Here is a 26,397-nt window from a genome sequence, read left to right on the forward strand (position 1 = left end):
CTCCCATCCCTGAATAGACGACCTAACTATACCTCACGGTACCCAGTATATTACCTCTATCTTTTTTATATATTTGGTAATACACATTGAGGCGTCCTGCCTGTTTTTTTGTTACAGTGTTTCCCATTCTGGACTAACCATCTGGATACAGGTCATCGTGGCTGCCGCTCTTACTTGAGCTAAACTACACATCTAGAATTTTTTCCTTTGGATATTGTGCCTAATTAACACTAATATTGTTGTACTACGTTGTGGTTACTAGCGCCATTATATATCATCTGTTGGCTTTCAATATATATATATATATATATATATATATATATATATATATATATATATATATATATATATATATATATATATATATATATATTACATGGCGAAGCCCACTCGGGTACACCATATTCATATACACACTACTTTGGGTGGGCAGTGCCAATTCGGCAAGAAGTGACACATTTTTTGAGAGAGAGAACATTGATTTCAGACAAAAGACATGACATGGTGCAGAGTGCTAGCCACACAGGTGCACAATATTCACATATACGCTATGGACCCCATTTACAGTTGGGCATATTCCATTCCTTTCCACACTGCAGATGAGCACCAAACACACTTCTATAGTGATAGGCGTGTCCCCTTATGCCTGGAAAGGTGGAACAGGCAGGCAAATGTTAGCCGAGTATAGTCAGGGTGTGTTCATATAATATATGCAACATAAAGAGACATAGACGCATCCTCAGATACAGCTTCTGTTGGGTACTTGAGGGCTAGGGCAATGACATGTAATGATGATGATGACCACAAGCAGCACTATGTAGTCATATCTGATGGCCTCTATACATATTGACCTCTCCAACTGATAATATTTAACTAATTAGCGTCATGGCTCTATTATGTCAGGTCGCAGACGTCTCACGTTACTTTATTTCTTATTTCTATTTGCAGGAAAAATAATTTCCATTGGATTTTTAAAGGGATAAACAGCATATGGGGAGGTGTTTGTATTTCATTACACTTCACTTTGCATTTGTTAATATATGTCAAGGCATTATTCTCTCTTCATTACATTATTGTACTGTGTACAATGAGGATTATGGAACTTTGGCATTTACTATTCACAATATAAAGCTGCATCTATATGTTATCTATAGGTGCAAGTGTACACCCTTGTATGCCTGACATACGCCTCACAAATACTACTGTTTTTGAGTTGTACACATCTTGACATATGTAAGTACACTTTTTTTTTGCAACTCCTATAAATGAGGTCCTATGTTGGGTGTGTGGAGCGAATATGTCAAGGAGAGAGTGAGAGACAATTGCTTTCAGTAGCTGACACATGGTATACTTGTTACTCTGCATCAGATTGTGTTTTGCATTCATTGTTTATATTGTCTCACTGACCGGCTATATATTGTGTCAGCGCTGTGTAACTATGGAGGCATTTAATTTACTGATACTATTTCGATTCCTTTAACCATATATTTTTGTAGGATCTTAAAGAGATATTGAAGTTTGAACATGTGTTTGTAGTTGTTGCCATGACAACCTATGTATTTGATGCTTTTTGGGTATATATTGTTTGTTTGCAGGGTGTAAAAATTGTCCCTACTGGCTAAGCTGCTACAATGATATGGATTTCCCTATAAGGGACAAGATCTGTAAGTGATTTCTTTAGAATGTCATCATAAAACACAGCCCAAAGCTGGCATTAAAGCAAGGGTGGCGTTTTAAATAAGGTAGGTTACTATTGACATATTTCATCTGTGTTCATCAAAATACAACTAAATGTTAAAATATATAGGGTGTGCTTGCCAAAAATGTAAAAAAAAAACAAAACACAGTTATGCTGAGGTATATCTTTTGACTTTTGTGACCAATGAGCACCTTTAAAACTATTTATTTCAATTACAGTTTAAATGGGTATAGATTACAAAATTAGAACTACCATAGTAGATTAAATTAGACAACAGAATGCATCAAAACAATATTACCAGTTTATGAAAAAGGTGAGACTGAAATCCTTACAGTGTGCATACATAGATGATTAGTTTGAGATTAGTGTTAGTGCGGGCATGTCACATTTTTTTTTTATATAAAGACACTACTAATACAGATCTACTACAAATATTAGCACTTAAACATTCTGATTTCTCACCAAGATGAGTACAGTCCCCGAATTGCTTGTTGCTCCACAGTCCAACCATCTGGTCCCTCATAGCGACAGTCACGGCCCCCACAGGTAAGAGAACAAATTAAATGAGGAGGAACCACCCGTACAATTCGTTCTCGGGTATTTGAATAGGATGGACGTGGTTCTTCTTTGGGAGAACTCATGACCTGGAAAGAGGGGGATGTTACCTGCAATAACAACATAATATCAGAGACTGTTTTAACAAATATACCAGCAACCCAGTACAATATAGTTAGGGGAATACATGACGTGTTTTTTCAACAAAGGCAAAATTATCTTCCTTTTTGTGTCAGAATTATCTGGTTACATTTTTAAAATAGTTTGAATTACGTGAATGATAGTAAATATCTCATTACTTGACTGAAAAATGACTTACTGGATTCCTTTGCACTTTAAAAAAAAGTACCAAAAGTAATACATTTTAATGGATTTAAAAGGAACCGAAAACCAAGAATTTTGCAAACTCTTACTTTTATATTGATTTTACTGTTTTTACTACATAAATGTAGTAAAAACTGTAATACTGTGTTATATATATATATATATAAACACATTTTTTACATCAATCTAAATTCATGAATAATTATACACCTATTTTGGATGAACCATGGTTGTAAATTATATTTTCCTACATTCACATATTTAGGTATCTGAACAAATCCGAATTAAGACCAAATGGAGCTCTATGCAGACAGCATTTTCTTACAATTGGTATGTTATATTTATCTATATAACCATAAATTCAGCACTATGAGTGGTTTTATTTTTGTTTTAGACTAATCAATGGTTATAGTTTTACTGCCACCGCTGCTCCCTCTAGTAGGCAGGCATCACAAGGGTTAGATAGGCACAACATACGCTGTTGTCCTGTTATCTTTCCAGTATTGCTAGTCCCAACCACAATGAGTCCAGGGACACCATCAGCTGTATGACAACATCAGCAGCTCTTAGGTGGAGGTGGGGGACTGGGCCAGGAAGCAGTAGCCTTCCTTTACCAGCAAACTGCTGTTGTTACTGCTGTTGTTACTGCCTTTGATATGTTTTTGCATTTCAATAAATTATACAAAGCCCAGTTTGGAAAACAGAATTATTTTTCATTAATGAATCCATGGAGGTACTGCATTTGTAGCGTGGCTGTTGAGGGTTACATATCCCATACATTGCTTTGATATTGTTGTAACTGGATTATGCTCGATCAGGGGTACACTTGAGTGTATGTCGTCACTAAGTGACACTAAGTGCTGTTTTATAGTGAATTCAAGTAAAATGATTTTCTATTTAAGAAAAAGGAAGAGAGGACAGTGCATTTGGAGAGACTTTTTTGGATCACATTCCCCTATACAGTGTCCTGATATTAATATAAATCAGTCACAATCACACTGGGATATACATCACAAAGTGACATAAAGTGCCCTTTTAGATGGGCATATGTAATTATGCACATATAACATTTTGTTGGGGTTCAATCCACTATGCTTCTCGGGTAACAGAAGCTCTGGGAAAGTGGCAAATGGCAGGTATATATGTCCCAGGCTGTCTGTCTTATATGCCTTTTATACCCCAGGGAGATTGAGAAACTTTTTCCCACACACAAAGAGTGTGTTTGGAAGAAACAGTATAAGGGTCCCCGGAGTATCAATGGAGAGAGAAGGGTGGGTTCCATTTATGAGGCCCAGTTCGGGTTTTCCAACTAGCTAGTAAGTGCTGGCAATCAGGAGCTCTACCTGCAAAGTACTGATAACAAGCTGCTAAACAGTTTCCTCTACCTCACAAACCTGGGGAGGGTGTTGGATACCTCCTGAGAGACACTGCAAAGGGTGTCTCAGGAGGTATCCAACACCCTCCCCAGGTTTGTGAGGTATATATATATATCTATTAAAGAAATGAGCAAAATAGGCACCAGATGAAAACCGATAAGCGAATTGTGTGGATGGTAAACCAAATAATTAATATAGCATACAGTAGGCTGCTTCTTGTCTTTAGATACTTATTGGCAGGTGCATACCTAAGATACGAAACCGAAATCAAAAGCTCAACACATAGTATAAAAACTTTTTTTTTTAAACCAATGACTTTAGGTATAGTGGGAAATAACCGCATACCAAAACACATAATATAGAAGGCTTATGTGATGTATTTGATAGAGTGGATAAGGAGTCTTCTTTGTCAATTTTCCATACTGTGATGATCAATCCAGATAGGGACTAAAACTCAAAGGAGAACAAAATAGTGTGGTATGTTCCTTAAACGTGGCTTAATCACTTAAATCTTATAAATATACCATCCCAGGACCGCTTTTCAGACACAAATCAAATCTCAGACTGTCAGTAAAAAAACTTTTTTAATAGATAAAACATTCATAAAAGCATCCAAATGGCCGTACCTTAGATTAGTAACAAAAAGCTGAATAGGAATTCTGAATTTCTCAAAACACAGATATTCCAATAAGGGAAAGACACCTGGCCATGAAAAAGGTGCCAGTGCAGTCTTGTGAAGAGGATAAGATTCCTACCAGACAGTCCTCAACATGTTTCGTCAAATTGACTTTCTCAAGGGGTCATAACAGCACTGAGAAAAGTAAGTTTAGATACTCCCATATCTCTAAAGTAGACCAATCGTAGTCCGCTAATTATGTGACTTTCCAGCATACCTGGGCTTCTGCCCTAGTATGGACATCACTTCTGCCCTCAGTCTAGCAGCTCCAAATGACGTAATTTTCGGTCAAAGGATAAACAACAGACATATATATATTTAGTTGATGGTAAGTGTCATAGCAACATCAACTAGACATATGTATACTAAGCTAAGTAAACAACTCTTATGATTATGCTTTTGTTTCTGTTGTCATTCCTTCTGTGTATCAATATTTCATGATTGGAAAGCCAAAGGACTTTATAACAGTTTACCAATTGTTCAAAGCTGTGTAAAATGTCAGTGATTTATAAATATAACGATAGAAGTAAGACCCATCACACAGAACATACCTGGTTCCATCAAGTCTGCAAATTGATTTCTGCCAGCTGCTCCAGGTGTTCTAGAAATTTGATTAAAGGACCTGTTCAACTCATCTGGTGGTCAGGGTATCTTCACATCATTGCATCAAAATTCAACTCTGATTATAAGAAGAAAGGAGAGAAAATTATAATTATTTGGTGCAGTTTCTGAGTGTGGTACAGACCAAAACACTAGGGTAAAAACTATGAGAAAAATGATTTCCAATTAAACAGAGCAAACTGCAAATGCATCAAATAATCATATGCTGGCGCTAAAGAAGATGTAAGTCCATGTTAGGAAATCGTCAAAATGAAAAGCATCAAACAGAAGTCCACCTCATTGTACAATAGGTATAAACCCTAGCATGAAGCCCTTAATACCAACACAAACCTGGAGACAAGCTTTATGAACTATTATTAACCTTCATTCATATAACAGAAACGATATATTATGTAACACACTACAGAGAATGTTTAAGCATTTACATCAGTCTGGGCCTTGTGGAACTTACAGTCTATGGGGCCTGATTCATTAAGGAAAGTTAAGCAAAAGTAAGCAAGTAAGGCAAAACCCTGTTGCATTGAAGGGGGAGATAAATTTAAAATGTGATGGCAGATTTATATTTGGGATAGGGCATGTCCTAGATCACTTTAAATTTCAATGTACATATAAGCTATCCAGTATTTATGTGCTACATAAAAAACAGCCAGTATTTTCCTTATGTGCAAAATAATAAACTCATTTGCACCCTTTGCATTGCAACATGGTTTTGAACTACCATTATAGTTGTGACCTGGGAGAGGAAACCAGAGGAGACCCATGCAAATGAGGGCAGCTTCCAAACAGAACACATGGTATAATTCAGCTCACATATCTTTATTCAGACCCAACACATGGTACTGACGACATAAGCATTAGTCAGTGAGGAAGCTTTCCCTCTTTATTGATCACCTACAGTCAGAAATGCCAGCTTATGCTGCCTACACACCTAGCAATTGTTTTAATTAATGATTCGGCATCTAAATGTTCTCAGAATAATTCGATAGGCATACAGTTACAATTGTCAAACTAATTATTAACAAAAACCCTATATTACCAATTAGTTCAATAGAATGAACTAATGAACTTGAATTTTGTTTCTGTGGTTTAAGAGAACGTGTTGCACAATACACATATTACATAACAAGAGACATGTTTTTAGTAAAGTTCCATTATTGCACAATATCTGGATATGGCCAAAGAAATATTGGCACCGTCATGATGCCGTCCAGGATGAACATGTCATTTTAAATTATAGAGACTTAGATTGCCAGCAGTGATGTAAGCTGGGAAGGTGTGTTTTGAAGTAATAAAGAGTATCATCTCTATAAATGTATGAGTTAATCAGATATAGAGTGTCAATTGGCATTTGAGACTCTGGGCGTATGTCTGCTTCGTCCAGTATGGCTGTATCTATGTATAATATAATTTTAATAATAAATTATAGAAATATTATATTTTGGAAACCTGCTCATCTCAATTATTATTTAAAGAGACGGAAAGAGAAAATGTTATACACAATACACACAAAACTACTTTGTTCACTGATTATACTTTCTATATATCCCGACATTAACAAAAATAATACATAATAGTTAAACACACTTTTATCATTATATCAGTATAAACATTAGACTTTTTCAGATATTAGGAGCATTCCTTCTAAAACTTTAAAAAATTTGTTGTATGACTAAAGAAAAGCTGAATCATATATATTTTGTTTCTTTTACTTTACTAATAGCACACGTCACCCAAGAGATATTAAATGGCTTTAAAATAATAATAGGTCTAATAATACAAATGAAATATATAATAATAATACATACACTAATGTATATGTTGGCACTTTAACAAAAACAGACATAGGGGTATATTTACTATGCAGCGTTTCCATAAAACCGCTGATTCCTGGAGCCTTGAAGTCATTTTCTTTATGCCCGTAACTTTATGAAAGACAAAACCCGATGGGATTTGTCTTTAATAAAACTGCTGTTTTAAAAAATTACTTCAAAGTGGTGGGAATCGGCGGTTCTACGGAAATGCTGCATAGTAAATATACCCCATAGAGTCAGGATAAACAAGGAAATGGAAGGAGGGAATTGCAACAGTCAATGGGGTAGATGATGAGTGCATGAATTAAAGTTTTTGCAGTGACTTGTATGAGATATGTACATATTCTGGAAATGTTTTTTTAGATGTATGCAGCATGATATAAATATAGATTCGATGTGGAGAACAAAGGATAGTTGTGAGTCAAGTATTACACCTGAGTAGCAAGCTTGAGGGGTGGGGTTTATGGTCATGTTGTCAACAGAAATAGAAATGTCAGACAGGAAGCTTCTGGATTTTGTTGGTGGGTGGGAATCTTATTCACTCTGTTTTTGAAAGATTGAGTTTGAATTTGCGAGAGGACATCCAGTATAAAATGGTAGAAAGACAGTCAATTATGCAAGACAACACAATTGGTGAGAGATCAGGAGAGGATAGATAAATTTGTGCATCATCCACACAGAGATGATACTGAAATCCAAAGGAGCTTATTAGTTTTTCAAGAGAAGTGGTGTAGATAGAGAATAGCAGAGGACCTAGGACTAAGTCGTGTGGTACTCCAACTGATAAAGGAAGCGGAGCAGAGGTGGATCCAGAGAAATTAACACTGAAAGAGCGATTAGATAGGTAGGATGAGAACCAGGATAGGACAGTGCCTTCAAGACCTAGGGATTGTAGCATTTGTATGAGGAAAGTGGTAAACAGTGTCAAATGCAGCCGAGAGATCCAGGAGAAATAGAAGAGAGTTATGGCTTTTACTTTTTGCTGTGATCAAATCATTGACAACCTTGGTCAATGCAGTCTCTGTGGAGTGTTGGGAGCGAAAGTCTGACTGAAGAGAATCCAATAGGTTGTTTGCTGTAAGAAAATGTGTGAGGCGAGTGTAGGCAATTCTCTCGAGACGCTTGGAGGGGCACGGGAGCTGAGATATGGGGCGGTAATTTGAGAGACTGTTTGGGTCAGAATTTTGTTTTTATCAGAATAGGAGTAATCATTGGGTGCTTGAATAGTGATGGAAAGATACCAGTAGAGAGAGAAAAATTACAGATTTTAGCTAGAGGTGGAGGGCCTGAGTTATTAAGGAGAGCAAAAGGAAGCAAAGGAGTAAGTTTGCACCTGGACAAACCATGTTACAATACAAGGGATGTAAATTAGTTTACTATTTTGCGCATAAGTTAAATACTGGCTGTTTTTCATGTAGTACACAAATATTTGATAACTTTTTTTTTATATTAAAATTTAAAGTTGATCTAGGACATGCCCTATCCCAACTACCAATCTGTCCCCACATTCTAAATTTACCTTCACCTCCAATGCAACATGGTTTTACCCAGGTGCAAAGTTACTCCTTTTCACTCTTTGTGCACATGCCTGGAATAATCACAGGAGACAGTGATCTATCAATTTGTGATTTTGTGATGGTATAGGATCAAGAGGACAGGAGGTAGTGTAGGAAGATAAGAAGAGAGTAGAGAATTCCTCTTCATTTGGGGGATCAAATGAATAGAGGTTGTCAGAGGGTGCTGCAAAGGTATTGAGCTGATTGCTAGATGATACCATTTCAAGTCAGATCTGATCAGCCCTTGAAGTAGGAAGCAAGATCCTGGACACTGATGGTAGTTGGAGGGCTTGGGCTGTGAGGGTTAAGAAGAGATTTAAATGTGTTAAAAGGAATTTGGTATTAGTAGCCTGAGCAGAGATGAGAGATTGGAAGTATGTTTATTTTAGCAGTGTCCAGAACATTTTGATAGGAGTGATATATATATATAAGATAACACTTGTAGATAAGCGCTGATGGTATTCACATAAATATATAACAATATGTAATGAACATAATAAAAAGTTCGGGAGAATAATCAAAACAGTGAAACAATCTCACTGAAATAGTTCATCATGCTTATAATGGATTTTTTCTCCCCTGTGGATAGTTTAATTCTTCCTCCATATTCATAACATCAATACATGTAGAAAAAGAAAGAGAAACATAGAGAACTCCATAGTGCATTATCCTTCATAGGAATTTATTGAAAGCATGTAGATATATATAAAAGAACATAAAAACATGGATCCTGAAAGGTAAGTAATGGCTGCTTACCAGAAAGCTCAAATTTTCATCAATACCCCAACATAGCAAAACCCTTCCCCCCTACATTATACTCCCCCTAAAGCCTACAATAATCCCCACTCCCCTCCCCCCCAATTTACCCTACCCAGCCAAAATATACCATATCCCCTTATTTTGTTATCCATAACACAAGCCTTAATACTATCCAACTCCGAAATGCCACTTTGCCCCTGACAATATTAGACCCTTTCTCCCCTTAGAGCCCTCCTTATCACCCTAACATAGCCACCAAATTCAGACCCCTCTCTCCCCCCCCCCCGGCCCCCTAGGCAACAGAACGCAATTAACATCCCATGCTCAAGCTAAAATAGTCTTAACGTATAAGACTCACGCCCTATTGTTACCCTATCTCACCCTTTTTCCCCAGTAACCCGCACCACATCTTAATCTTGCCACCATATATAAATTAGATCCCTCCTATACGCCTTTTAACCCCAGCATCGCAACGGGGGTCACTAGACGCTCGCACATTCATCCCCGCAATACTCTTTATTCCCAGCCCCAGCACCCGTTACTATCAATAATTAAGCTCATAACGGACCAATCAATAAATTCCCCCCCTTAACCACTATCATTTAATCTTTAATGTAGATAGTCAGATCGAAAAAGTGGACCTCAATTTGACTTTTGTCAAAAGCGAGTTCAATATTGAACTGATTGTTGTTCAAAGTTTGACAAAAAGAGTCCAATTCTCCAGCTTTGCCCTTCCAAATAAAAAATATATTGTCTATGATACTCACCCAGGACACCAGGTTTGCTCCAAGGTGCTCATGGATATGTACTATTTCTTATTCCCAGAAGGCCATGAACAGATTGGCATAACTTGGAGCAAACCTGGTGCCCATTGCTGTGCCAATATTTTGTACATAGAAATTCTTAACATAATAAAAATATTTTCCAAAATAAACCTGATCCTCTACTTCAGGAATTGTCCTAAATTACTCTCAATATTGTTTTTCTCCCAAAACAAATGATCTAATGCTGCTAAGCCTTTATCATGATTTATCACAGTGTGTAATGATTTAACATCTGCAGTTATTAAAATGAAGTTTTCATTCCATTGTATCTGGGATAATTTATTCAATATATCTGTGGTATCCTTGATATGGGATAGCGTAGTTAAGACTATCGGTTGTAAGTATGAATCAATAACTGCTGAAAGGTTTGAAGTAATCGAATCCACCCCTGAGACTATCGGCCTACCAGGTGGATTGATGGCATCTTTATGAATTTTGGGTAAGATGTATAGTGAGGAGGTTAGAGGTTTTTCAATATTGATAAAGATAAAGGTATATAGATCGTCGTTGATCACATTTAGATTCTTAAACTTATCTAAAAGTGTAGAAAGTTTATTCTGAATATTGTGGATGGGATCCTGTTTAATCACTTTATAAGTGTCCTTATCCATTAGAACAGGGGTTGGCAACCTTTTTCTATCAGAGTGCCACCTAAAATCTAGTGAAGCCCAGCTGTGCCAGTTGGGTGTGATATATATATATATATATATATATATATATATATATATATATATATATATATATATATATATATATATATATATATATATATATATACATACACACACAGGGGCGCACGGAGGATTGTCGGGGGGGGGGATTTCTCCCCGCCGACCGAAAAAAAACAAAAAAAAAAAAACACGAGAGAGAGCTGCTGCCCGTTTCGCCAGCGCTGTCCTATACAGCAGCCGCGGCGCTGTCTAAGAAGCATCTGCGGCGGTGCTGTATACTGCCGCGGACGCTTCTTTGACAGCGCCGTGGCTGCTGTATAGGACAGTGGCCACTTAGTTAGCGCAGGGGGGGGGTTTCTAGAGACTCAGAAACCCCCCCTGCGTGCGCCACTGATATATACACACACACACACATACACACATACATACATACATACATACATACATACAGGGCTGCCTAGAGAAATTCATGGCCCCAGTATAGCAACTTCATGTGTCCCCCTTTATAGTCAAGCAACATTTTTTTTGCCATGCAAGTGGTCGTACAATTGGGGGCGTGGCAGTGCATCATCGGGGGCTTGTCTAGCAGGTGAAAAGCACCAGGCCACCCTCTTACAGAAAAATGCATTACTCACACATGCCCCCTTGCTCAGCAGCTTTGCTCACATATGTCCCCTCTGCCCACATGCTTTAATCACACTTGCCCCCCCTCTGCCCAGCACCTTTAGTCACACATGCCCCCCTCCAGCACCCCTTACCTTATTCTCCACTGCACAGCATGGGAAGATATCCAGCAGCTCGCCGAGTACCATGTGACCACTGCAGTCACATGACCTGGCGTCTGAAGATACCTGAGCTGAAGGGGATTTAGCTATTACCGATCCCCCCTGCACTCAATAAAAAAAATAAAAAAAAGTACCTTTAAAATAAAAAATGTATTTTCAAAGATAGGTCTCCAGTGGGGACTCGGGCCACCAAGCAGGCCCGGGCAATTTGTAGCTGCCCCCTTCCCTCTCGGCTATATATATATATAATTTTATGAGGCTAATATCATATTAACAGTAAGGGACCAGCAAAAAAACGTTATGCCGCACAGTAGTGCCCCAGTTCACATCATACCTCATAATTGTGTCCCCAATTCATCTTATGCCTCATAGTTGTGCCCACAATTCATACTTTGCCACAGTTGCCCCCACAAATACATAGTATGCCACAGTTGCCCCCAGAAACACATAGCATGCCACAGTTGCCCCAGAAACACATAGTATGCCACAGTTGCCCCATAAATATATAGTATGCCACAGTTGCCCCCAGAAACACATAGCATGCCACAGTTGCCCCCATAAATATATAGTATGCCACAGTTGCCCCCACAAATACATAGTATGCCACAGTTGCCCCCACAAATACATAGCATGCCACAGTTGCCCCTACAAATACATAGTATGCCACAGTTACCCCTACAAATACATAGCATGCCACAGTTGCCCCCACAAATACATAGCATGCCACAGTTGCCCCCACAAATACATAGTATGCCACAGTTGCCCCCACAAATACATAGTATGCCACAGTTGCCCCCAGAAACATATAGTATGCCACAGTTGCCCCCAGAAATACATAGTATGCCACAGTTGCCCGATAAATATATAGTATGCCACAGTTGCCCCCATAAATATATAGCATGCCACAGTTGCCCCCATAAATATATAGCATGCCACAGTTGCCCCATAAATATATAGCATGCCACAGTTGCCCCCATAAATATATAGCATGCCACAGTTGCCCCCATAAATATATAGTATGCCACAGTTGCCCCCACAAATACATAGTATGCCACAGTTGCCCGATAAATATATAGTATGCCACAGTTGCCCCCACAAATACATAGTATGCCACAGTTGCCCGATAAATATATAGTATGCCACAGTTGCCCCCATAAATATATAGCATGCCACAGTTGCCCCCATAAATATATAGCATGCCACAGTTGCCCCATAAATATATAGCATGCCACAGTTGCCCCCATAAATATATAGCATGCCACAGTTGCCCCCATAAATATATAGTATGCCACAGTTGCCCCCATAAATATATAGCATGCCACAGTTGCCCCCATAAATATATAGTATGCCACAGTTGCCCCCATAAATATATAGCATGCCACAGTTGCCACCATAAATATATAGTATGCCACAGTTGCCACCATAAATATATAGTATGCCACAGTTGCCCCCACAAATGCAAAGTATGCAAAGTATATGTGCCCCTTAATTTGCTGCCCTTACTTACCTTTGTAGACTCGTCTTTCTGGAGAAACCTGGGAGCTGCTTCAGCAAAGCAGCCGATGATGGCCGAAACGGAGCTTCTGCGCTACTTGCACAACAATTATGGAGACCCTCAACGCTTACTATACATAGTCCAGCTCTCTGTCCAGATCAGCCAGCTAGCCCAGCATTGATCTCTCTGAACAATGAAACAAGCAGGGTTTTATACCTGACACTCCTCCCACAGGCCTAGCTTGATGGACAGTTGACACACCCACCTTCTCTTTAAAAGGAAAAGCCCATCCCTGGCTCTGTTTAGACTATCAGACCCACCCTGTCTGTTGTTTGCTGAGAGGAAGCAGCTTTTAAATCATGTAAGTAAACCAATTTTAAACTATACATATGTTTTTACCTGTTTTAATCTCCACCTAGGTACATAACTGTGCCAATGTTTTACTCTACTTCCCTGCTTTCTCTGCATATTGCCAGCTAAATGCCTCCTTTTGTTACATATCCCTCCCCCTAGCATCTCCAAGTAGGGGGACGCGGACTTCGCGAGGAGCGCATATTTTCGTGACAACGCATCTGCATTTTTGTGTAGAATCCCAGGCCTATGTTCTACTGAGAACTTGAAAGGTTGTAGTGCCAAGAACCAGCGGGTTACCTTGGCATTTACCTCCCGGTTGTTCTGCACCCATCTTAATGGTGCATGGTCTGTTATTAGGGTGAACTCTCTGCCTAGGAGATAATAGCGCAGAGCTTTGGTAGCCCATTTTATGGCGAGACATTCTTTCTCCACAGTGGCATATTTTTGTTCCCTTGGAAGCAACTTACGACTTAGGTACAGGACAGGATTTTCTACTCCATTCTTCTCCTGTGACAAGACTGCACCTAAGCCAACACCAGAAGCATCAGTTTGGAGGAAGAACCTCCGGGTAAAATCTTGGGCTTGTAGAACTGGAGAGGAACAAAGAGCTAACCGAAGATCAGACCAGGCGGTTTCTGCAGAGTCAGACCAGGTTAATCTATCTGGACAACTTTTTTTTAACATGTCCGTAGGTGAAGCAGCTCTAGTGGCGAAGTGGCTTACAAACCGCCTGTAGTAACCTACTAAGCCTAAAAAGGTTCTTAACTGTGACTTATTCTCTGGTCTTGTCCAATTTTTGACTGCCTCCACTTTGTCTATCTGGGGTTTTACATGCCCTCGACCAACAATGTACCCCAAATATTTGGCTTCTCTCATGGCTATGGCACATTTCTCTGGGTTAGCTGTTAACCCTGCGGACCGTAATGAAGCTAAGACCGCCTCAACTTTGGCTAAATGTGATCCCCAGTCTGGGGTATAAATCACTATATCGTCCAAGTAAGCAGCTGAATAAGCTGTGTGAGGTCGTAGCAATTTATTCATAGCCCTTTGGAAGGTGGCAGGTGCCCCATGCAACCCAAAGGGTAGGACTTTATATTGATAGAGACCATCAGGGGTAGAAAATGCAGTCTTTGGCTTGGCCGTGGAAGTCAGGGGAACTTGCCAATAACCCTTTGTTAGATCAAGGGTTGTTAAATAATTGCTACCAGCAAGATTTTCCACTAGTTCATCCACACGTGGCATTGGATAGGCATCAAACTGCGACATACTGTTTAGGCGCCTAAAGTCATTGCAGAACCTAATTGTCCCATTGGGTTTCGGGACAAGCACAATGGGACTATTCCATTCACTAGTGGACTCTTCAATTACATCTAAATAGAGCATCTTCTCAACCTCCTTTCTCACGTTCACCCGTCTGGCTTCTGGAATACGATATGGCTTCTGCTTGACAATGACTCCTGGCGCAGTGACAATGTCGTGTTCGATTAAGGTAGTGCACCCAGGAATGGAAGAGAAGACATCCCTGTCCTGGCTAATCTTTTCTTTAGTCTGTTGTCTCTGCTGAATGGACAAGGCTGGCTCTATGGGAACTTCAGACTTTTCAATGGCAGTACTCACTACCTGAGGAGGTTTCCTCATCATGCCAGGGTTTAAGGAGGTTCACATCATATATTTGCTCCTCCCTTCTCCTACCTAACTGGTGGACTCTGTATTTGACAGGACGGACAGCCTCTAGAACTTCATATGGACCCTGCCAATGGGCGAAAAGTTTGCTTTTCCTGGGTAGGAACCAGGACTAGGACCTTGTCCCCAGGCTTGAAAGATCGAACAACAGCACTTTTGTCATAACTTTTCTTCTGTCGTTCCTGAGCCTCTTTTACATGTCGCTGCACAATGGGCCCTATCTTTCCTAGACTCTCATACATTTGGGACACAAATTGTACCAGATTTGGCTCCCTGTGACCTTGCTGCTCCCACCCTTCTTTTAACATATCCAAGATACACCTGGGCTGTCTCCCAAACAATAACTCAAAGGGACTAAACCCTGTTGAAGCTTGAGGTACCTCACGGATGGCAAACATCAAATAGGGAATAAGAGTGTCCCAATCTTTTTTTTCTTGAGCCACTGCTGTCCTGAGCATATGCTTTAATGTGCGGTTAAAGCGTTCCACCAAGCCATCTGTTTGTGGATGGTATACAGAGGTGTGAAGCGCCGTAACCCCTAGCAACTGGCACATGTCCTTCATCAGTTTAGACATAAATGGAGTACCCTGGTCTGTGAGAATTTCTTTGGGTATTCCCAAGCGTGTAAACATCAATACAAGTTCTTTAGCTATGGTGCTGGACTATGTTTCGTAGGGGAATTGCCTCTGGATACCTGGTTGCATAGTCAAGCACCACTAGTATATATTGGTGCCCACGTGCGGATTTTTCCAGGGGCCCCATAAGGTCCATAGCTATCCGTTCAAAGGGAACTTGTACTATTGGTATTGGAATGAGAGGTGCCCTGTACATGGGTTTGGGACAGGTTCTCTGACAAATGGGACAGGACCGGCATAACTTTTTCACTGCCATGTGTACACCGGGCCAGTAAAACCTAAGCAGAACTCGTTCCCGTGTTTTATCCTCCGCTAGGTGTCCCCCACAGACATGTGTATGTGCTGCTTTTAACACTAGGGTTACATGGACCTGAGGAACCATTAATTGTTCTACGTTTTCCCCCTGTACATTAGCAACTCTATACAGGAAATTATTTTTAACAATAAAATATGGTATACCTTCTGCAGCCTGGGCGGCTTTCGCTACCCCATTTACCTCAGTCACACTTTTAAAGGCATGTTCCAAAGTGGCATTATTAAGTTGGTCTCGAGCAAAGTCCTGCAAAGGAAACAAAATTGGTATTGCGGACCAGTCCGTATCCTCACTGACAGGCGGGGTGGGCTCATCTGCGACATCACCGACCAATGCTAGTTTGGACTGTCCATGTTTCCCCTCAGTTGGATGCTTTTGTGGAACTCCTGCTGTGACTCCCAGGATGGCATTCCGGTTTGGCGGTTCCCAAAGATTGATGTCCAGATGTTGTGGATTCTTAGGCGGTTCCTTTAAGACCGGGCTTCCAACCGTTGCATCAGTTGCCGGCATGTCGCCGAGGCACAGGTGGAAAACACAAGGCTCTTAAGAGAAGAGTTAAGCCAGGTGAGGCATGACAGAAATGAACCACCTGGTCCTGTTCTCCAGAAAATGTCACCAGCTGATGACATAGAAGCATATCTGGTGTCTTTCGAGAGACTTGCAAAAAGGGCAAAATGGCCTCCTAAAGATTGGGCTGAGAGACTGGCGCCATATCTGACTAGTGAAGCTCAGCGAGCTTATATGGATATATAAATGAGGAGCGGGCCTCTGTGTCTAAAGTCTGAGATATTGGCTCGCATTGGAGTTTCTGGGCCAGGCCGAGCCCATCGCTATCACCAATGGCGCTATGATAAAGAAAAAGCGCAAGTGGCTGAGCTTTCTAAAATTTTAAAGAAATGGCTGCAGCCTGAGGAGAATTCGCCTTCTCGGATTATTGAAGTTTTGGCGATAGATCACTGCATCCAGGGGCTGAACTGCGATTTGCAAAGGTGGGTTCTGCAATCAGACCCACAAACTTATGGAGAGCTTTCCACCGTGGTGGAAAGGTTTTGTGCGCTACAGCAAATGACTAAAGAACCTGTATTTGTGCCAAAGCCGCTGCCACGCCAAAAGCCAGGTTTGACAATCCTTGCTACAGGGCCCAATGGCAAAACTGCTACGGACAGAGGGGCAGGTGCAAAGCTGTCTAATCTGAAGTGTTTTGAATGTGGTGAGCTAGACCATTTTAAGGCAGAGTGTCCTAAACTACAAGAACCCAGGGACTGTACTGTGGCACATATTGGGCCTGCATTTCCAAGCTGTTTTACCATGAGTCCCACATCAGAAAGTCCTTTGTCCAATCCGTTTGTTCCGGGTGACTGTGCTAATCAACCAAAACCTTGTTCTGGCCTTGATTGACTCGGGGAGTGAACTCTCATTGATTTCCAGCTCTGCCTTACCCGAAACCATAACTTCTCGGTTGCCCAAGGTGAAGGTTCTTTGCGTACATGGCACGACAGAGGAGTATGAAAGAACAATACTACCAGTCACACTCATAGGCAAAACTGTTATGGTGGTAGCTGCCATAGCACCTAAACTCCCATATGCACTCATTTTGGGGCGAGACTTCCCACTGTTTAATGATGTCCTCGGTGAGCGGATCCGGCCGGACATGCCGGCAACTGATGCAACGGTCGGAAGCCTGGTCTTAAAGGAACCGCCTAAGAATCCACAACATCTGGACATCAATCTTTGGGAACCGCCAAACTGGAATGCCATCCTGGGAGTCACAGCAGGAGTTCCACAAAAGCATCCACCTGAGGGGAAACATGGACAGTCCAAACTAGCATTGGTCGGTGATGTCGCAGATGAGCCCACTCCGCCTGTCAGTGAGGATACGGACTGGTCCGCAATACCAATTTTGTTTCCTCTGCAGCACTTTGCTCGAGACCAACTTTATGATGCCCCTTTGGAACATGCCTTTAAAAGTGTGACTGAGGTAAATGGGGTAGCGAAAGCCGCCCAGCCTGCAGAAGGTATACCATATTTTATTGTTAAAAATAATTTCCTGTATAGAGTTGCTAATGTACAGGGGGAAAAAGTAGAACAATTAATGGTTCCTCAGGTCCATGTAATCCTAGTGTTAAAAGTAGCACACACACATGTCTGTGGGGGACACCTAGGTGAGGATAAAACACGGGAACGAGTTCTGCTTAGGTTTTACTGGCCCGGTGTACACATGGCAGTGAAAAAGTTATGCCGGTCCTGTCCCATTTGTCAGAGAACCTGTCCCAAACCCATGTACAGGGCACCTCTCATTCCTATACCAATAGTACAAGTTCCCTTTGAACGGATAGCCATGGACCATGTGGGGCCACTGGAAAAATCCGCACGTGGGCACCAATATATACTAGTGGTGCTTGACTATGCAACCAGGCATCCAGAGGCAATTCCCCTACGAAACATAAAGTCCAGCACCATAGCTAGAGAACTTGTATTGATGTTTACACGCTTGGGAATACCCAAAAAAATTCTCACAGATCAGGGTACTCCATTCATGTCTAAACTGATGAAGGACATGTGCCAGTTGCTAGGGGTTACGGCGCTTCACACCTCTGTATACCATCCACAAACAGATTGCTTGGTGGAACGCTTTAACCGCACATTAAAGCATATGCTCAGGAAAGCAGTGGCTCAAGAGAAAAAAGATTGGGACACTCTTATTCCCTATTTGATGTTTGCCATCCGTGAGGTACCTCAAGCTTCAACAGGGTTTAGTCCCTTTGAGCTATTGTTTGGGAGACAGCCCAGGGGTATCTTTGATATGTTAAAAGAAGGGTGGGAGCAGCAAGGTCCCAGGGAGCCAGATCTGGTACAATTTGTGTCCCAAATGTATGAGAGGCTAGGAAAGTTAGGGCCCATTGTACAGCAACATATAAAAGAGGCTCAGGAACGACAGAAGAAAAGTTATGATAAAAGTGCTGTTGTTCGATCTTTCAAGCCTGGGGACATGGTCCTAGTCCTGGTTCCCACCCAGGAAAGCAAACTTTTCGCCCATTGGCAGGGCCCATATGAAATTCTAGAGGCTGTCGGTCCTGTCAATTACAGAGTCCGCCAGTTAAGTGGGAGAAGGGAGGAGCAAATATATCATGTTAACCTCCTTAAACCTTGGCATGATGAGGAAACCTCTCCTCAGGTCGTGAGTACTGCCATTGAAAAGTCTGAAGTGCCCATAGAGCCAGCTTTGTCCATTCAGCAGAGACAACAGACTGAAGAAATGATTCGCTAGAACAGGGATGTCTTCTCTTCCATTCCTGGGCGCACTACCTTAATTGAACACGACATTGTCACTGCGCCAGGAGTCATTGTAAAGCAGAAGCCGCATCGTATACTAGAAGCCAGACGGGTGGACGTGAGAAAGGAGGTCGAGAAGATGCTCCAGTTAGATGTGATTGAAGAGTCCACTAGTGAGTGGAATAGTCCCATTGTGCTTGTCCCGAAACCCAATGGGACAATTAGGTTCTGCAATGACTTTAGGTGCCTAAACAGTATGTCGCAGTTTGATGCCTATCCAATGCCACGTGTGGATGAACTAGTGGAAAATCTTGCTGGTAGCAATTATTTGACAACCCTTGATCTAACAAAGGGTTATTGGCAAGTTCCCCTGACTTCCACGGCCAAGCCAAAGACTGCATTTTCTACCCCTGATGGTCTCTATCAATATAAAGTCCTACCCTTTGGATTGCATGGGGCACCTGCCACCTTCCAAAGGGCCATGAATAAATTGCTACGACCTCACACAGCTTATGCAGCCGCTTACCTGGATGATATCGTGATTTATACCCCAGACTGGGGATCACATTTAGCCAAAGTTGAGGCGGTCTTAGCTTCATTAAGGTCCGCAGGGTTAACAGCTAACCCAGAGATATGTGCCATAGCCATGAGAGAAGCCAAATATTTGGGGTACGTTGTTGGTCGAGGGCATGTCAAACCCCAGCTAGACAAAGTGGAGGCAGTCAAAAATTGGGCAAGACCAGAGAAAAAGTCACAGTTAAGAACCTTTTTAGGCTTAGTAGGTTACTACAGGCGGTTTGTAAGCCACTTCGCCACTAGAGCTGCTCCACTAACAGACATGTTAAAAAAAAGTTGTCCAGATAGATTAACCTGGTCTGACTCTGCAGAAACCTCCTGTTCTGATCTTCGATTAGCTCTTTGTTCCTCCCCAGTTCTACAAGCACCGGATTTTACCCGGAGGTTCTTCCTCCAAACTGATGCTTCTGGTGTTGGCTTAGGTGCAGTCCTGTCACAGGAGAAGAATGGAGTAGAAAATCCTGTCCTGTACCTAAGCCGTAAGTTGCTTCCAAGGGAACAAAAATATGCCACTGTGGAGAAAGAATGTCTCGCCATAAAATGGGCTACCAAAGCTCTGCGCTATTATCTTCTAGGCAGAGAGTTCACCTTAATAACAGACCATGCACCATTGAGATGGATGCAGAACAACCGGGAGGTAAATGCCAAGCTAACCCGCTGGTTCTTGGCACTGCAACCTTTCAAGTTCTCAGTAGAACATAGACCCGGGATTCTACACAAAAATGCAGATGCGTTGTCACTAAAATATGCGCTCCTCGCGAAGTCCGCGTCCCCCTACTTGGAGGCGCTAGGGGGAGGGATATGTAACAAAAGGAGGCATTTAGCTGGCAATATGCAGAGAAAGCAGGGAAGTAGAGTAAAACATTTGTGCAGTAATGCACCTAGATTGAATGTAAAGACCTATGTATGAAAATCAATAGTTTAAATTTGGTTTAACTTACATGACTTGAAATCCTTCCTCTCAGCAAACAGACAGGGTGTGTCTGTTTGAATTACAGAGCCAGTGATGGGCGTTTCCTTTTAAAGAGAAGGTGGGTGTGTCACCTGTCCATCAAGCTAAGGCTGGTGGAGGAGTATCAGGTATAAAAGCTTGTTTATATCATTTGTGCACAGAGACCAACGCTGGGTGAGCTGGCTGGTACTGAGAGAGAGCTGGACTATGTATAGCTAGTGTTTAGGGTCTCCATGATTGCCGTGCAAGTATACTGTGTCAAAACATTTACCATCCTGACAATAAAGCACCATAAAAAGGAAGAAGTTGTTTGCGTGTGCTTCTGCAGTAGCGGGCTCTTGCCACAAGATATATATATATATATATATATATATATATATATATATATATATATATATATATATAGAGATATATATAGATATATATATATAGATAGATAGATATAGATATATATATATATATATATATATATATATATATACACACACGTATTTATACACACATTATAATATATATATATGTATATATATATATATATATATATATATATATATATATATATATATATATATGTATATATATATATATATATATATATATATATATATATATATATATATACAAACATGCACTGGTCACTGGTTTAGTACATGGTGGCAGATACATTGCACCTATGTTCCTAACCCACTGCTTTTAATAAAAACATGAAAATGTCGGTCCTGTGTAAGCTGCTTACTGAGGGCTGTATGCTTGTTGAACAGTTCGAAAAGGGTCCTGGGGTTTATGGATGGAGAGCGTAGGACGGGCTCCACCCATTAGGCCTGTTAGCCGGTTCTCCAGGTTACCAGTGGCACCTGATTGGGGCTGGTAAAAGGCTGCTGATCAGCTCAGTCAGTCTCTCACTGCCTGGGGACTGCATAGGCTCTGTGGTAGATAAACCTGATATTTGCCTGTAAATGAACTGTGCTGAGACTGCTTATGATTTACATTAGTTTATTAGTCAGGAGTAGCAAATGTTTATTTAGAGCCAACCCTGTATTCCCTCCTGGAATTTCAGTCATGAGATGTGGTCTTTGGACCTGAACTGGCCTCCAATTCCCAATAGACTTTTCCAAACAAGGTCAGTGGCTTCCTCTAGCAGAGCTCCAATACTTCTCCCCATCCCGAACTCTCAGCCCCTTTGAATTTTTTCCAATTTGGCATTTCCTATGGTCCCTGCTGCCCATCGATGTGCTCCGAGACCCAACCCCCTTTGAGGATCTCTGTAAACATCACCCTATGGATAGGGGTATGATCTCCCAACTTTACAGTGTCCTTCTCGCAGTCCTCGTTCCCTCTCAAATATTCCACATAGCTGACTGGGAGAAGGACCTTGGTTATCCTCCAGATGAGTAAGACTGGCAGGATATAAGGCTGGGGTTAGCTAAAAGCTCTATATCTACCAAACATAAAGAAGCCTCCTACAAAATCTACTATAGCTGGTACTATACTCCCACCCATCTCCATAATGTTTCCCTTCTCCTCGCCCAACTGCTGGCAGGGTTGTGGGTACCAGGGATCTATGCTTCACATTTGGTGAACTTTCTTGATGGTCACCTCCTTCTGAAACACAATCCATGCCCATTTAAACACTCTATTTGAGGTTCCCGTTGTAATGGACCCTTGGGTATTCCTACTCTGTTATCCTCCACAAGATCTCTCTCTGCTCTTAAAAAAAACAGATAATGGCATGTGGCAGCCATGGGAGATATTACCCATTACCTACTTGACAGGGGCCATGTTTTTAACCAGGTATGGGCCCCATGGCAATTTGCGGAATGCACATTTCCTTTCGGCCTTTAGTTGATGACCCATGTTCGGCGCATGCAATTTCCCTTCACATTTCTCCCCTCGAGTTAACGGAGTTGCCTATGCACTGTTTACCTTCTGCATCTTATGCACTCCAATTTGCGCTCACCCCCCCCCCCCCCCCATTTTTCCTGCCCAGCTGCCGCCTTCCCACACCTCCTTCTGTCTCTAAAGCCTTTAGTTTCCTTACCATTTATAAAACTTTAAAAATAAAAAAAACCTGGTCATTCTTTGCCCTATCACCTCATATTGATTTGATTGTATTATTTTGTGCCACGGCTTTATTGTGATATTTATTGTTTACACCTGTTTGACCATTTAAAATAAAGAATTACAATAAAATAAAAAAATATAAAAATGGCTGAGGCCAGTTGCATGAAACCAGTGGACTGGTGTGAAATCTCTTGGTGGCTATAAACACCATCTACCCCACAAGATGGTACTTGGCCCCACTACCCGGTCACAATAAATGTGTATATATATATATATATATATAGCAATAGCAAGCAATGTATTGCATAGAGTATTTGTACACATATATAGCGGTGACCCGGTTTTGGATGTATTTTTATTACAGTACTGAATGAAAGGAGGGAGGCGTGTCTAATAGATACGTGTATGGATATTTTTGCATTCGGAAATGGAAAAAGAACCATACACTTATCTATTGGACTGCAGTAGATTGTGAGTTAATATAACACAATCCCACCCCACAGTTTCAAGTAATAAATGGCATCCTAAAATGTTTTCCACAATCCAGGAACAATAAGTGCTAGAGGGAGTTTAGGCTCCTTTTATAAGGCAATATATATGTTACATTTGTGAATGCTTGTTGATTGGGCTCTTTACATTCCATGCACTGTGATTGGCCTTGTTTTTAAGATTGTGGAAAATTTTGGATGAATCTGGACCAACTTGTCAATTTTTGACGAATTTCATATTGGCTTAACCTCCTTATCCTCGTATATATGTTCATTGCAAAGATCACTGTTCCACTAACATTGCAATTGTTGCAGCCTGCAGATCATGTGTACGTCTGGCCCGCATATACGTCCAACTCTAAATGAACCCTTACAGGTATACTGGACCTCATGTTCTAGCTACATTTTTATGTTTTGTAGCATTGCCTCAACTTACGCTTGAGAAAATCAAGTGTAAACTAACTTCAGATAAGACATGTTCAAATAAGTGTGACATAATTAGATGTGTACACATCCCCAGATAAGTCTTCTAGTAGGCCTATCTCTTGTAAGTACTGGAGGGGTGGTGCAAAGATATGTTATGATAGTGATGACCATAACTATAACTCGGCTAGCTACTTTTGATTGGCTGTTGGTCTATTGATCTCTCCAATTGATAGATATCTACTTACATTACTTATTTGTATTTCCATTTGGACTACTGCAGTAAAGAAGATTTTCATTGGATTTTTAAAGGGGTAAACAATGAATGTAGAGATGTTTCTATGTAGCACATTTTATCAAGAAAATGCAAATTTCACATTCCATTCCAAAACCCTTGGAGTAAATAGAACTGTTCAGACTTGTGCCTTTATATGTTCATGGAAGTCATCAGTAACTGCCCTAGTTAATTTACTGATTATCACAACTGAAGGCCTAACTATCTACATATAAGGGTTGCATGTCCATAAAAATATCAGATATAAACAAGATGTCCATATTCATCACAATTTATTAACATCATTTACAAAACAGGACTGTCTGGTTTAAATTTAGTGAACAAACTATTAAAAGGATGATGCAGTTTGTAAATGACCTTTATGATGAAACTAGATAAAAGATTACTTGGGCTAGGATTATTCTACAGCAATATTTTGTAGCAGCAAAGCAATGATCCTGTACATAATACACAGTCTACCAATCTCCAGTCACCAAATGGTAGAACCACCATATAAATTAGTGGGGTGGGAAAGTGAATAGGTTACTGTACCTTACATGGATAATTGTTTTCTGTGTTCTTGTATCTCATGCACATTCTGAAGTTATTTCTTCAAGCTCATCCCAGCCTGAACCTCAATCTCCAGCCTACTTTCACTAATCTCCTTAGCATAATACATTAGCCTTTTTAATTCAGATGCTCTGTGTTACTATTTACAACATTCCCATAGCCGATCTGAGAAATAAAAGATAATTTTAACACTATAGTGATGCAGCAGCATCTGACAGATCAATCATATTTTCTACTCTCCAGCATTTTATTAAAATTAGAAATGTGCAAATAAACCGGATATATTAAAAGCAAATTTGATCAACGAAATTCTCCATAATCCAGCCAGAGTTTTAAGATTACAGTGGTTAACTGTTTAGTGATCCACACAATAGTTCATTAACTGATTATTTGTTAATAATTGAAATTCTAAAACTCTAGCATTATTATTACTATAAGGGTGGGATTTCAAAAGTCCACTTGAAAGGTAATAGGAATGGTTGCAAACTGAATATAACTTCCCAGCGATGAGAGTCGTAAGGGTTTTTAAAGAGGATTGTGGTGTTCCCAAGGTTTTGGATGAAACTTGCCTCTCTGACTCAAGCTATGCATTTAAAGCTCCTGGCTTATAAACACACTGGTCGAAAAAATGTCCTTTTGTTCCACAATACAAATATAGGCACAATATTCCTCTGTGTATACGGTCCTCTTCTGCGTGACAGGGATGACTCATGTGCATAGGCTCTTTGGTGGAAGGATTTTTGGAACTCGTTCTTCTAAATCTGTCTCGGTTGCATTCTGTGGGCAAGAAGAATAACCTTATTGCACAGATTAAGTGAGGATAGGAGATCATAAAATGCCAAGTTCCATTTTGAGTTCTTGCCAGAAAGCGGCATCTAAAGTCTCATTGTAACAGACCAATTCTGAGGCTATGGTCCAAAATTGTTCGGCAAAATTGTATGTATATCCAACAATTAGCCCCACTTGCTGCCTCGTCAGGCCTTATTATGGCAACTTCAAATGTGAATTCAGTTGCCAAGGTACAAGTAATATATGTACAATTTTTTTTTTTTAAAAAACAACTTAGTGTCAACCATTTTAAAAAAACTGATCTCCCCACATACTATGGGAAACATTTTTGATAAGATTACTTGCACTACATGACATCGGCAAATCTTGTACAGGCAGAGGAGTAGCATACCACTGTGTTACAAATGTTATACTTGACATACAAACACCTCTTCCTTAGGTCTTCAGGAAACAATCCTATTCTAGTTCTCATTTAACTTATCAATTAGCTCCTTCAGTCTTCAGTGAAACATTTGAAGTGCCACAAGAGTGCAGAAGATCCTAGGCCCTCTTTTCTTCTCTCTCTACACTACTTCTCTTGGAAAACTAATAAGCTCCTTTATACATTAATATTGCCTCTATGCAGATGACACCCAATTTTATCTACATTCTCTCTGAATCTTTCACCATTTGTTTTGGCCTGTGTTTCTGAATGTTCTTTTTCTATTTCATTTTCAATGACCTCTTGCCATCTCAAAACTAGATAATAATCTATCCATCAGTCAACAGAAACTACCTATCTGACATATTTATTTCTATTGACAACACAGCAATAAACCCAACCCTTTAAGCTTGCTGCCCAGAGGTCTTCCTAG

General features: G+C 40.6%; 1 protein-coding gene across 1 annotated transcript in view; it reads right to left on the bottom strand.

The window, feature by feature from the left end:
- LOC142150751 (protein tyrosine phosphatase domain-containing protein 1-like) overlaps window positions 1–26,098 on the bottom strand; it is a 51,528-nt gene extending 25,430 nt beyond the window's left edge. Inside the window, exons 1-3 of the mRNA XM_075205946.1 lie at window positions 24,737–26,098; window positions 5,182–5,309; window positions 2,162–2,364 (exon numbers count right to left, since the gene is read on the bottom strand). Coding sequence (XP_075062047.1) covers window positions 2,162–2,340 — 179 coding nt within the window. The 5' untranslated portion in view covers window positions 2,341–2,364; window positions 5,182–5,309; window positions 24,737–26,098. The remainder of the gene's footprint in view (window positions 1–2,161; window positions 2,365–5,181; window positions 5,310–24,736) is intronic.
- Window positions 26,099–26,397: the final 299 nt, after the last annotated feature.

Source organism: Mixophyes fleayi, chromosome 4 (assembly GCF_038048845.1).
Source record: "Mixophyes fleayi isolate aMixFle1 chromosome 4, aMixFle1.hap1, whole genome shotgun sequence".
Taxonomy (NCBI): domain Eukaryota; kingdom Metazoa; phylum Chordata; class Amphibia; order Anura; family Limnodynastidae; genus Mixophyes; species Mixophyes fleayi.